At 55.8% G+C, this 12643-nt stretch overlaps 1 protein-coding gene across 1 annotated transcript in view; it reads left to right on the top strand.

The window, feature by feature from the left end:
* NCOR2 (nuclear receptor corepressor 2) overlaps positions 1 to 12643 on the top strand; it is a 255241-nt gene that overhangs the window by 134862 nt on the left and 107736 nt on the right. The window contains exon 7 of the mRNA XM_075167842.1: positions 7195 to 7251. Coding sequence (XP_075023943.1) covers positions 7195 to 7251 — 57 coding nt within the window. The remainder of the gene's footprint in view (positions 1 to 7194; positions 7252 to 12643) is intronic.

Below are 12643 nucleotides of genomic sequence, written 5' to 3'. Positions count from 1 at the left end.
TTAGCATTGCAAAGTATAATCTAGCCGTTAACTACTCAAAGGCACCGAGTGTGACTCAGATCCCATGGGGGTTTTATGTCTGTATAACTCTGATTTTCTATGAACTCCTGATTTACATTAGAAAGGGAAGACATCAGGCCTGCATCGTCAGCACGGAGCTGGTGCATTAAATAAAACCTTATCAGTGAAACAGCTTTTGAGCATTAAATCTGCAGGTTTTTTTCCGTAAATTCTAGTTTATGTGGTGGTCAGGGTGGGGGCATTTCATATTTGGCTGCTGAAGGGGCCTCAATCGTTTTGCTTTTGTTTCTAATAACTTTTATTCTGGGGTTGCCTCATTTTGGCTCAGTGATGCAAGATGGGCTTTCAGATAGTCGGAGGAAAACTGGAAAGATCAGAGGTTAGGTGCTATTAATACTTATGCGTGATAGCAAGATTTCCAAAAATATAAAATTGAAACATCTAGCCTGGAGTCATTGAGAATCCTTTCATTTTTTCTCAGATTTTAAGGGATTTTTGTTGTTGTTGTTGCTTTTTTTTTAATGGTCCTGATGTCTATTTTAATGTCTGCTTCAGGATCTGGAGTTCCCGGTAGTTGCATTGACTTAGAAGCTTTGTCCACGACTAACCCAGACCAGAGAATGCAGTGTCCTGTGTTTTCAGGTCCTGGAAGTAAGGACGGGAAGTGCAGGGAGCCCAAATCTGTCGGAGGGAGGAGCGTAGACCCTGCGGCGCGGCTCCGGCTCCTTGCGTTGGGTGACTGGAGCTTTCCCGTAACTGCTCCAGTGCAGAGACTTTGATTTCTAAAAGCCTGCTGTGCAATGCCAACGTTTTCAGCAGTTTTGTAGTGGCGAAACATTCAACAACGGTTTGCAATGGCAAAGCCTTGTTAGCGCCTTGCTTTAAAATGAATATGCCTTTGATTGGCACCGTAACCTTACAGGTGACAGAGCGTGATGCTAGGTCAGTGTGCGAGTGGCAACCCAGCTACAGTGGGGGGTTCACCCCTCGGCTGTGGATGGTGTACGAGCGAGCCGACCACAGAAACTGGCTAGCAATGACAAGCCAAAGCCGGAGACTGGCGAGCAACCGAAATGAGTTGGCTTGTCACGCTCCGCACAGGATAGGCGGGGACTGGTGTTAACACACAGCTCCAGCGTGACCCGTTTCCTCAGTTTTCTTACTATTTGTGATTAGTCGTTCGCAACCACTGCTGCATGCATCTGCTGGCCCGAGGCTCAGGGATGGGGCTCCGGTGCTGCTGGTGCGGTGGGGAGATGGCTCCAGCCGAGCGCAGGGAGGTGGGGAAGCGGGGAGCACCCGTGTCCCATGGGCACCCCTGGAGAGCATCAGCCCCTGGGCCGGGTGAGAGGAGCCTGGCACATACCACCGAGGCTGACCGACGTCCCCTGATGCTCGGGCACGTTTGGGTTCAGGGAGAGCCTGGGGGAGGACACACATCCTCAGGCTCCGTGGTTGGGTTGGGAGCACCGGTGGTGGCCGTCCCTGCCGGCTGCGGGAGCCGGGGAGGGGAGAGTGTTGCTTTCCCTTCCCACGGCACCGGGGTTCATCCCACCTGCTTTGTGGGGAGGGCAGCAAACGGCTGGGGTGGTTTGGCTCTCGCAGAGAGGATGCTGAGGTTTAAAGGGGAAAAAATTAGTACCCATGGTCGTAGGAATGAAAACCTTTCCCCGTGAAACCGGCACTGCCAGGTCGTGGTTTGGTCCCGGCAGATCTTGGCACAGGGATGGGGCCTTTAAATCCCCCCAGACTGTTTGCTTTTCTGCTTCATGTAGAAAGGTGTCTCGCCTGAGGGTTTCCATGATTTCTGCTGACTTCAGCCACACTCCTCCTGAATTTTGTTTTCAGCAAAGCCCAGCTCCAGCCTGCCTCTTTGCCATGCCGCTCCCGCAGCTCCGCCTGCCCCCGGGAGGTCGTGCTGCCAGGACAGGAATTTTTCCCAGCACAGCTCTCCTGCCTCTCGAAGGGCTTTGCTTATCTCTGTGTAGGACGTGCCTGGTCCCAAATAGAAACCCTTCCATTCCCCAGCGCTGCTGCCTACAGGCTGCTATAAATAACCCCGGGAGCACGGTTCAGCTGCAGCAGCTTTGCACTGCAGGGAGCGATGGCTGGAGTCAGTCCAAGAAAATGCCGCCTCCTAATTTCAGATCCGCTTTCTCAAAATAACTCTTGTGTTTCCTTCTCTTCCATTTTTAAACTTTCCTTTAAGAAGAGCCCACGCGAAATCCCAGACTCTCCCTCCTCTGGTTTCGGATGCTCCGCTGCCTCGTGGGGTCGGCTCGTCATTCCCGCGGGAGCTCACATGGCCGGGAAGTTGCTCTGCTGCCCGCCTCTCCCTCCCAAGCCTATTTTAAGTTTCTTCAAAGGAAAAATAAGGGGCTGGAGTTTGCTTTGGAAGCCAAATGCTTGTTAGGCGAGAATGGAGATTTTCATAGTCTGCAGGGAGGTTTTTGTTGTTGACAAAGATATCTTTAGCTCCAGGCCTGTTGAAGGAGCGTGAGATGGGGTAAGAGCGTGACCTCCCCAGCAGCGGTCTGCCCGCCCATGCCCCTGCCCGTGGGGAGATGGGGAGGGAGGTTTTTTGGGGACAGACGCTGCTGCTTGCCACATCTGCGGGTCCCCTTTTGCATCCATGGGCCCTGCGGTGGCACAGATCAGTGTTGGCAGTTCAGCCGCGTTTCTTGAGACACCTTGATCCCTCCGAAATGCACGTGGAGGTCTAGTATGTGATGGGCTTCACCTCTCCATCCGAGTCGTGCCTAAACGTGCTCCAGAGGAGGTGCCTCTGCCCTTGGAAATGCCCACGGTTCGCTCGTGCCGGTGCGAAACCCGGAGCCGTTCTACCGGAGCGAAGTCACTCTGATGTAAATGGGAGCAAAATTCAGCCTCGGGGCTTCACTCCCACTGCGCCCACCGCTGCTCCCCGTGCTGTAGCAATCACTCAGGACTCTGTACCGAATCGGGAAAAGGGGTCATTAGCTGCTTGCTGTGGAGCTGCAGAGGGACTATAAAACCGGTGGGGATCTTCATGCGTCTCACCAGAAGTAATGGCTGGGTTCGCTTCCTGATACATTTCTTGCTGATAAATAACAGGGATTGCAGGCACGGATGGTGTTATTCAGCAGACGTAGGATGAACCCTCTGGTTTTCTTCTGCAGGGTCAATCACTAAGCGTACTCCTAATGAAATCAATATCGGAACCGAGTCCTAGGTGCCTGTGCCTCTTGAAAGGAAAGGATTTAACAGGGCTGCCGGTGGTCTTCAGCAAAGGTCCTGCGGCTGCGGGGGGAGCTGGGGCTGCCCTTCCACCTGAACGGTTTGAGGTTTGCCTAAATTCCCCAGCCAGGCTTCTGGCTACCTGGGTCCCCAGGGGGGAGCGTGTCTCTGTCCTCCAGGATGAGCCCCAGCGTGGTGGGAGCCTTCTGCTGGGCACAATATGTCCTTCCCAATTCTGCCGCCAGCTCTCACCTCGGTCTGCGTGGCCTTTCAGACAGCTCATTACGGTTCTGCTATGATCTGATAAATGCAGCAAGGAGCATCAGCAATTACAGAGGATGTCAAGTGTTAATTGGGCAGCTTTCAAGATAGAGGCATTTCTTTGTGTACGTACAAAGATATGACGTGCTCGGAATAGCTTCCCCTCCTGATCTTTTGTTCTGGAGACGTGTACGTTACAGTCGGTTAATGCAAGACAAATTATGTCATTCTTCTTGATTCGCCACATGTTCTGCCTATGGTGATTTGCCTCTGGGCTGTCTCATTAAGTTGTCTAAACATGGCAAATGCAGCAGCTGAACATACTCGGCTTTTTCTTGAAGTTAATCGCATTGTACACATGGGCCTCCAGCATCACCAGTTCCTAGCTGTGCTTTCCGCCGCTGCCAGGGCATCTTCCACCAGTGCTGGTGCGCAGGAGAATGGGCCTCTGGTGGGACAGGCTGCCTCGAGCTGGGGCTGCAATCTTCTGCCCGCAATTACGCTGCTTGCAATTAATCAGGGTGCTGATTTTTGCCCCCAGTATGCATCAGAAAATATTCAGGTAAGCTGCTGCTTGCCAGCAAGCGGTGGTGGGCAGGGGGGCGGTTGACCAAATCACCCTCTTGGCAGTGGATGCAGTCTCTTTTGTAGCAGTTTTAATGACCTCCACCCCCCCCCCCCCCCCCCCCCCCCCCCCCGAAAATCTTACCCCCTGGTTTTAATTGTTTAAAGTTACCGCATGCCACGGTGCTGATGTTCTCCGAGGTCAGCAGATTTTATAGCTCTTGGAGACCAAAATATTAAGCTCTGGCTGGGAGTTCTCCATCATGCGATGAATATTTCCAAGGGACAAGTTCCTGGGCAGACTCGGCTTGTTCCAGTTAATGGAGTCAGGTACGCAGTGGTGGAAGCATCTAATGCTTTGAGGGGAGCTGGTCCGTGCTGTGCGGCTCTTGGGTTTCTTGCCCGGGCTGCGTTTGCTGGGCTTTGATTTCCCCGTCATCAGCTGGAGCATCCTTGGGGATGGCAGGGCCAGGCACTGCGTTAGCCAGGGCTGTCCCATCTTCATGAACCCAGCGGGAAATCCGCCTTCAGGGAGGGGATCTCGCGTGGGAGAGGCACGCACTCTGTAACAGATGCGGTATTTTACGAGGAGGGTAGATACGTGTCTCTTATAGCTTGGGCCACGTATTATGTCCCGTTGATCTAAAGCTTTGCGAGTGCCGCACTTTGCAGGTAGGTCCTGGTGTGGGGATCACTTTGCTTCCCCTGTGGGTCAGGTGGGGATGGTGCCTTCTTTCCCTTAAGTGTCAAAGCACCCTCACGTCAGCAGCTGTCTGGCATGGGAGAAGAGTTGGGAGTAATTTCTTGCAGTACAAAAAATGTAATTGCCCTGTGTAAACACGTGGCTCCTTTCCCTGGAGCCCGAGCCCCAAGCAAGGACAGGCGCTTCCTTCTCTTGTAGCTGTTTCCCAGCATCTCCCGGGCTTCGTTCCGGGATGCGCTTGCTCTCCAAAGACCCATCTCCATCACCGGGATGGCCGTGCTTTCCGTGTGGTCCCTGCAAGGATCTCGCCGCAGTCCGGCACCGGAGAGAAGCGTGGCGTGCACCGAGCGGCACGCCGGTAATGCGGGAGCAAGCCGCTGGGTGGCTGCCCCGTCTGCGCATCCCCAAGGGCTGCGGAGAGAGCCGGGCGCTGGGGGCACCTCCCCACCCGTGGTGGTCCTAGGGTGGGGCAGGGACTCGGGAGAGGCCAGGGGGGCAGAACAGCTCGCTGGGACGGGCTCCAGCTGCGTTTTGGGCCCTGACACAGCATCGCTGGCTCCTCTGCTGCTGTGCGTGTGTGTGTCCTTGCCTGTGAGGTACATGCCGCGAGCGTGACATCTGTGAACCCGAGGTCTGCTGCGCAGGAGCGCTGCGGATGAACAGGCAGGGATGCATTAACAGCGGGGCTGCTGCGTGCACCGTGCGTACGTGTGGGGACGGTGCCAGAGCAGGCACGCTTCGTGGTTACATCTCTCCTAGCATCCTTGAAGTCACTTCTAAATCGCGAAGAAGCTTTGTGTCCTCCCGAGTGTACAGTCAATAGAGGAGCTGGAAACGTGTCCTGGTTGCCCTGTTGCGGTGAGGCACCTGGCGCGGGTTTTGCAGCCGGGCCGGGGCTGTTTCGCCGGGGTGCTGAGCTCGGCTGCGGGCAGGGTGACTCATGCAGCTGCTCCCGGGGCCAACTCTGCAAAAGTGCACGCTGGCAGATCAGACTGCGTGTGGGTGTGCAAAGCCCCGGCGAGGAACTTGCACACCTACCGGCTGCATCGGCGCTTCTGAGGACCGGCCGGCGACGGGAGGGGGGGTTTAGGTGAAGCTCTCAGGAACCCACCGAGGGGTGCGGACGTGGGGGCAAGCCGGCAGGGAGATGTGCCAGCTTTTGGTGAGACATCCCTTACGCTGAGACCTGGGGAAGCTCATCCTGCCGTGAGCCGGTGGGAAGGTGAGAGGTGCCCGGTGCTAGAGAGCAGCGTGAGCCGGGCCCCCGGAGCTGAAATCCCTTCCCTGCCCCGGGGGGGTCTTCACCCAGGGTTTGCCAAAGCCCCGCTGGCTCTGCCGGGGAGCCCAGAGCCCAGCCCTCCCCAGCTCCCCAACCCTGGGGCTCAGCTTCCATCCTGCAGCTCCAGCGGGGCTCTAGTGCTTATTGGGTTAAAATGGTGAATGTGCTTCAAAAAAGGGTTTTCCCCTCCTCCCTCTGCCCCCTTTCCCACCTCCCTCCCTCCCCCCGCTCCAAATCCAGGGAAGCTCAGCTCTGCCCTTTGCTCCTTCACCCCTATTTTAGGCAGCTGTGGATTTTCTCTCCCCTCCTACCCCAAAGTAACTAAAACTACCTATTTTATTGAACAAACACCTCTGAAAATCCATCCTCTCACCCCCCTCGCTGCCAGGTATTTGGCTTTATCGGCTCAGCCCCGTGGCTCGTCGGCAGCGTGCAGCGATCTGGATTTATCGGACTGTCAGTAACCCCCCCTGAAAAGCCTGCCTTTGCGAGGAAGTGCTGTTTACTGAAAATGTCATCTTTTATTTAGGCTCCTGCTGCAACCAACCCGTGTCTCTTTTTTCAGGCCTGTTTAATTAGTAATCACTGCACAGCCCCTGACACGTGTTCCTGGGTGGTTTTTTTTTTTTTCCTTCTAATAAGCACTAGGTAGCTTGGCCGGGGTGGGAGGGGGCAGAGAAGGGCTCCTCTGCGGCAGGGAGGGGAGGGAAGTGAGAGCAAGACGAGGAGCCAAGGGCAGCTCAAATCTAATGATCACATGCTCGTGAAGCGATGAATCCTAGAAAGGGCATCTCTGCGTGTGTGCCGGCTCACCCGCCCTCCTCCTCGCACGGCGGCTGTGCGGAGGTAATGGGTGCGATTCCCCTGCCCGGCACCCGGAGGGGTCGGGGGTTCGGGTCGCTTCCCGGGCAGAGCTCGGATGCATTAAAGTCGTGATAACTCGAGTGCCGGAGCCCTTCACCCCTGGGGCTTTCCTGTAGGTCTGGAGGCTGAGCTGAACATTTCCACCTACTTTCAGGCAGGGCTGGGATTTGAGGCAGCTCTGCGGAGGTTTGGGAAGGGGTTTTGGCCCAGGGGGAGAGCTGGAGCAGAGGGCTGCGACTGTAACCAATGGCAGAAATAACTTTTCTTCTCCCTTTCCTCCCTGCAGAAGAAGGCAGAGGCTGCCCACCGGATCCTGGAAGGACTGGGTCCCCAGGTGGAGCTGGTGAGTGTTACCTCTCGCTGCGGGGAGCGGGAGCCGGGCCAGGTTTGGAGAGGTCCCTGGGCGGCGAGCGCGGCACCCTGTGTGCGTGTCTAAGCTGTCAGAAGGAAGCGTGCTGCTGGCCGGGACCTCTCGCTGGCATGGCACCGAGGCAGGAAGCGAAGTGGCTGAGATGAGTACTGAAAGGCAGGCAGACGCACACATACAGCCCTCTTCGGGGAGCCTTCACCCTTAGGCTCCTTCCTCACACGCTGCGGTGGAGCCGGGTGGCGGAAGGGGCTCCGGCACAGTCTGCCTCCGCTCGGGATGCTGATGGCTTCATCTGCGGATGGCAGCCACAGCAGCGGGGCTGTGGGGCTGCTGCCTGGCCAGCCTCGAGGTGCTGCATGGGAGGGATGGGTGCTGGGACGCTCTCCTCTGTCCCACCCCGCTGCAAACGGAGGAGGGTGCTGGAGGGTGCTCTGTAAGCACAGCGTGGTCACAGCTGCAACGACCTGCAGGTATCGGGACTCGCCCGCATCCTATTGCTGTCTCCCTCACGCACAGGGAAGCTGAGAAGAACAACTTATAATAAATTGTCAATTTGGGGCTGCCCCCTCATCCAGCGAAATCCAGCTGTCAGTCAAGCAATTGATTGCTGGAGGGGTAGCTGAAAACAACGCCTGAGGGGCTGAGTCCTGGAGAAGGGTGCTGGGAAGGGGTGCATCTGCAGCGATGCTGCTGGAAGGGTTGGAGGGGGACCTCTTGCTTTGCGCTGCCCGCGGGGTGCAACGGAGGGAGCTGTTCCTGCCAGGTGGGAGTGGGCAGCGCACGGTCCTCGGCAGCTGTAATTTGGACTTGCCTTGTGGAGGTGGTACTAATCACTATCTTCCCCGGGTGCGTAAGGCAGAGGTCACAAGGGAATTAGTGCTCACCGCGACGTGTTGAAGCCCGCTTCCTTGTTTGGGGAGGTAGCGCTCATTATTTTTCCTTTGAGTCACCAGGGTCAAACCCTTTTCTCTCTTTCTGCTGTAAAGATTGGCAGTGCCGGGGGTTGGTGCTTCCTCACCAGAAAGATGTTGCATTTCCTTTCCTTCCGCCCCCTGCTTTTTTTTTTTCCCTTCTTTTTTTTTTTCCTTTTTTTAGTTTGTTGATGCTTTGCCCTTGGGTGCTGACACTGCACAGGGGAGCTGCAGCAGAGTCCGGTGCAAACCTTTCCTCTGTCACCCTGCCTTACTTCTCGGAGGGCAGGGGAAACCTCTGCTGAGAAAACCCTGCAAAACCCCGGTTGGGCTCTGTGTGCATCTTGCAGACTGTCTCATCTGTCTGCCCAGAGAGAGACGTTTCCTATGGCCCAGCCCCCACGCTGTGTCGGGCAAAACAGCACCGGGGACCTGCCAACGGCCTCTGAGAGACAAGATGAATAGTCAGATCTTCTTCTGAGTTGGAAAGGAAGCAGCTCCAGGAAGGAGAGCAGCTTTGCATGCTCTGCCCGATGTGCACGCCTGCTCCATGTTGCACGCAACGTGCAGCAGCCCTGGCGCTGCCACAACGTGAGGCTCTTGCAGGGAGGTCGAGCAGCCTGGTGCTAATCCCGTGCAAAACCTCTGCAAGGAGCGGTGGTGGCTGTCACCGAAACGCAGGGTCTTGCATTGCTGTCGGCTCTGCTCGGATGTCTCGCTTCTGGTTGTTCAGAGAGCTCTGGTTATTGCATTTGCACAACGCTGGCGATAGATGCGCATCCACTCGGTAGCAGGGCAGCTTGCCAGGGGCTGATGGTGCGAGGCGAGAGGTCACGGTGGAAATCGGTTAGTCGCAGCTGAGAGAGGCCGGAGGTTACCGCAGTGTTGGCAAACGGCGCCCGCGAGCAGGGTGAGGTGGTACGAGGTCTTGGGTGCTGCTGGCAGGGCAGAGCCAGAGGCTGCGTCCCCGGCTTGTGCTGGCATTAACGGGCAGCGGGGCTGTGGTGGGGCTCTGCCTTCTGTCCTGCTGGCGGCAGGTTGCTCCGAGGGGTTTGTGTTTGAGTGAAGAAAGAAATCATCACCTGAGCACATCGATGGGCTTGTTGGGGCTGCCTGTAGCGTTAGCTGGAAGGAGAGGTTTTGAGAGTGGTGCAGCATAAATAGGGATTTACCCAGAAGTTTTGGGTCTGTGTCATGGGTTTCCCACCAAGTTGGAAGCTGCTGGGAGGTGGCTCAGCTCTGGTAGGAAACTCTTAATTCCTGACTTCAGTCTTTTAAACAGCTCCCTCTGAGCTTTCAGGCTTACAAGCTCGTCGCTGAAGTTGGTGTCCTTGGGTTGTACATCTCAAGGAAGCAGCAGGTGTTTGTTGCTGGTTCCTGGCTTCTCACTGCTTTGACCTTACAAGGTCTGGCCCTGCATTTTTATCTTAGAGATGTCATTCGTGTCTGATCCTCTTCGGAGGATCCTCGGTTTTGTGCACCGGGGGTTTTAAACGTGCAGAATTGTCTCTGAATCCCTTTGCCCATTACTCCTTACTGGTGCCTCTCTGTCCTGGCTGCTGGGGTTTTGGGTGGCCCTGCACCTCTTCCCTGGCCCCCACATCAGCCCCAGCCGATGCAGAACACACCGGTGTGCTGCGCTGTCACGGCCGCTGCCCTCCGCTTGACTGGGGCTCGGCTCCCTGTCCCCACCGTGGAAATCACCCCTGCCCAGGGATCCAGTTCAGGTCCCGGGAAGCTGGCTCTCCCCTCTGGGTCGGGAGGAGGTTGTGACTCAGTAAACCAGGACTCTGCTCATTTCATCCCTGCAACGTAGCGGTTCCATTTTAAAAACGACCCCATGTTTTTCCCAGGGAGAAATGTCGCTGAGATGTGTCGTCTGAACGCTGCAGTGGCCAGGAAGCAACTGAGACCTTTCATTCTGTTTTATTTTTCAAGAGCTTTCAGTAAATCCAAGGTTTTTCCAGTAATAGCTTTGCATTGCAGTTATGTTTTTCTTAAATGTCATCCCCCAGAGAAAGGCATTACATGTCCCTTACCCTGGAGAAACACTTGGATGTTTTGAACATGTCACCTTACCCATCTGACCTGTCAGCTTTACTTCTTCTTACTTACTGAGAAAGTTGTAATTCTCTGCAGGTTGCAGATGGCTCTGAGGAAAGATGCTGTTCCTCAGTCCCTGCCCTATTGAGAATAAAGTTTCTTTAACTATTTAGTCTATGAGGATATGTTTTCTATGGGGTAGGTAGAACTTGTCTCCTGGGCTTGCTCCACTGCCTGGGCTGAGGTGCAGACAGAAATCTCTTTGAGATGCTGGTGTCATGTGGATGTTGGGTTTGGGTCCCAGAGTTTCTTATTTCTGAATGTCTGGGCATTTCTTTTAAAGTTACGTGTTCCAGTGCTTGCTTGTTAACACTTAGGTTTGCTAACTAAGAATTTAAATGGCTGTTTATATCATAGGTAAGTAGTGGTGGAAAAGAATCAGCAGCCTTTGGTGAGCTGAGTGGCATCAGGGCATCCGTGATGTCCACGTGCACGTGAGCATCTTCTAACCCGGGTGCAAACCAAGGTGTTCACTCCACTCCCTTCTCCCAGGAGGAAGGTCTCCGTAACTCGCCACATGCCAGCTTCTTTGCTTTGGTTTTTTTGAGCACAGAGGGAAGAGAGGCACTTTTATTTATCAGTATTTCCAGTTCCGCGGTCCTCTTCCGAGAGGCAGTTGCTGGTCAAGGCAGCCCAGTCGAGCCTTCCCAGGGTGGCTGTGGACATGATGCTCCAGAGCCACGGCTTGATTTCTTCTCTCCGTGGTGCAGACCTGCCTCTCTCGAGCTACGTGATCAGACGGATGTCTGTGTTCCTCTGAGCTTTCCAAGCGTGAAGTGCACAGCCAGCTCTGAGCCTGGAGTCGGACCAGCAGATCTAAGAGGATTCATGAGAGAAATACCCCTGGGGAAGGGACACCATGGGAACATGTCTTCTTCTGGGGGACCTGCTTGTCCGTCTCGTTTGCCCTGGCTCTGCCAGCACGGGGTGGCCGGGTGTCTCCTTGCGGATGTCTCCTGGCAGACTTGCAGCCCTCGCAGGGTAACAGATGCCCGAACGCCGCCGGCAGCCCCGCAGCCCTCCTGGGACGCGGCGGTTCATCTCACCATGTCTGTCTGCCCCGGCTCCTCTGCGTACCTCTTCCACGTGGGGATTACGTGTGCTTTCCCAGGGAAGAGGGACATGTCCAAGGGCAGCCAGAAAAAGAAGCTGATGACCTGCTGGTGCCAAGATGCAGTGGTGATGGGCTGCAGAGAGCAGGGAGAGCTACACCCAGTCTCCTTTCTGTGCAGGTGGATGTGGCTGTCCCGGTGTGTGGCAGGGGAGAGGTGAGGCAGTATCTATTTTTTACAGGGCAGTAGAGACAGGCTGGCTGTGTGGAAAAACAAGTTTCTGTGCCAAGCACCTGCGATGGTGATGGGGATACACCGTGGAGGAGGTGAGAATAACACCTTCTTCAAACTGGAGGAGAAAGGGACCCACCTGTGTTTGCAGGTCCTGTCCTCTCCAGTGCTGCTCGCCTGGTTGAACAGATGTTCAGCAGATGTTTTTGCTCTTTTCCTATGTTTAATCTGAGATTAAACTGAGTGGACCCAGCGTGTAGCCTCAGCCGTATGACCACAATAGGAAGGTGAGCTGGTTTGTACGTAGCCACGGCCAGGATGCTGCCTTCGACCAGCACCCGGCCATCGCGCATCCCCCTGTCTGGGGGCAGATTTTGGCCACAGATTTTACATCGCTCACAGCTGATTTGGTGAAAGTTTGCTTGAAAACTTGGGTGATGTTCCTGTGGTTGGACAGGAGCTGCGCTCATTAGGCGCCCAGTTGCTGATGATGGCAAGCTTTTGATTAGCACAGTCTTGGACATGTTCACACCAGCTTAGCCGATGACTAGAAAAACACTGAAGGGCTTAATCCTGAGCACCCTGTCAGCCTGCTTACACAGACCCAGCTCCTGGAGCACGGCCTGAGCTGTTAATCACCATGGGTGGGATCCAGCGTGGTCCCTGTGGCACCCCTCCCTCCCAGAGGCGGGACCCTGATTGTGGCAGGTTCCTCGAGGGTGCATCGCCCCGCGGATGGGAAGGGAGAGGTAGCGAGGGCAGTGAAGGTGGCCAGAGATGGATCCAGCTTTCCTGACTCCCCGTGAAGGGCCCCGGCACGTCCCCACTGAGGGTGCGGCGGGCAGAGCAGCTCCACGATGGGTTCTGGAGACAGCCACGGCCACTGGGCTCTCCGAAGACCAACCCTGGACAAAACACTTGTCCTACCGGAGCCCAGTGCCCGTCCTGAGGGACGGGCAAGAGCATCGCTCTGCGCAGGGGTGCTGGGGGCCTGCGGCGTCCTGCCCGGGGGCCAGCCTGCCCCTGGCGTTGCTGGAAACCACGGGGGCGAACGCTTGTCCTGCCTGC

The sequence above is a fragment of the Calonectris borealis genome, chromosome 18 (assembly GCF_964195595.1).
Source record: "Calonectris borealis chromosome 18, bCalBor7.hap1.2, whole genome shotgun sequence".
Lineage (NCBI taxonomy): Eukaryota > Metazoa > Chordata > Aves > Procellariiformes > Procellariidae > Calonectris > Calonectris borealis.
This window is presented reverse-complemented; position numbering and strand designations above follow the sequence as displayed.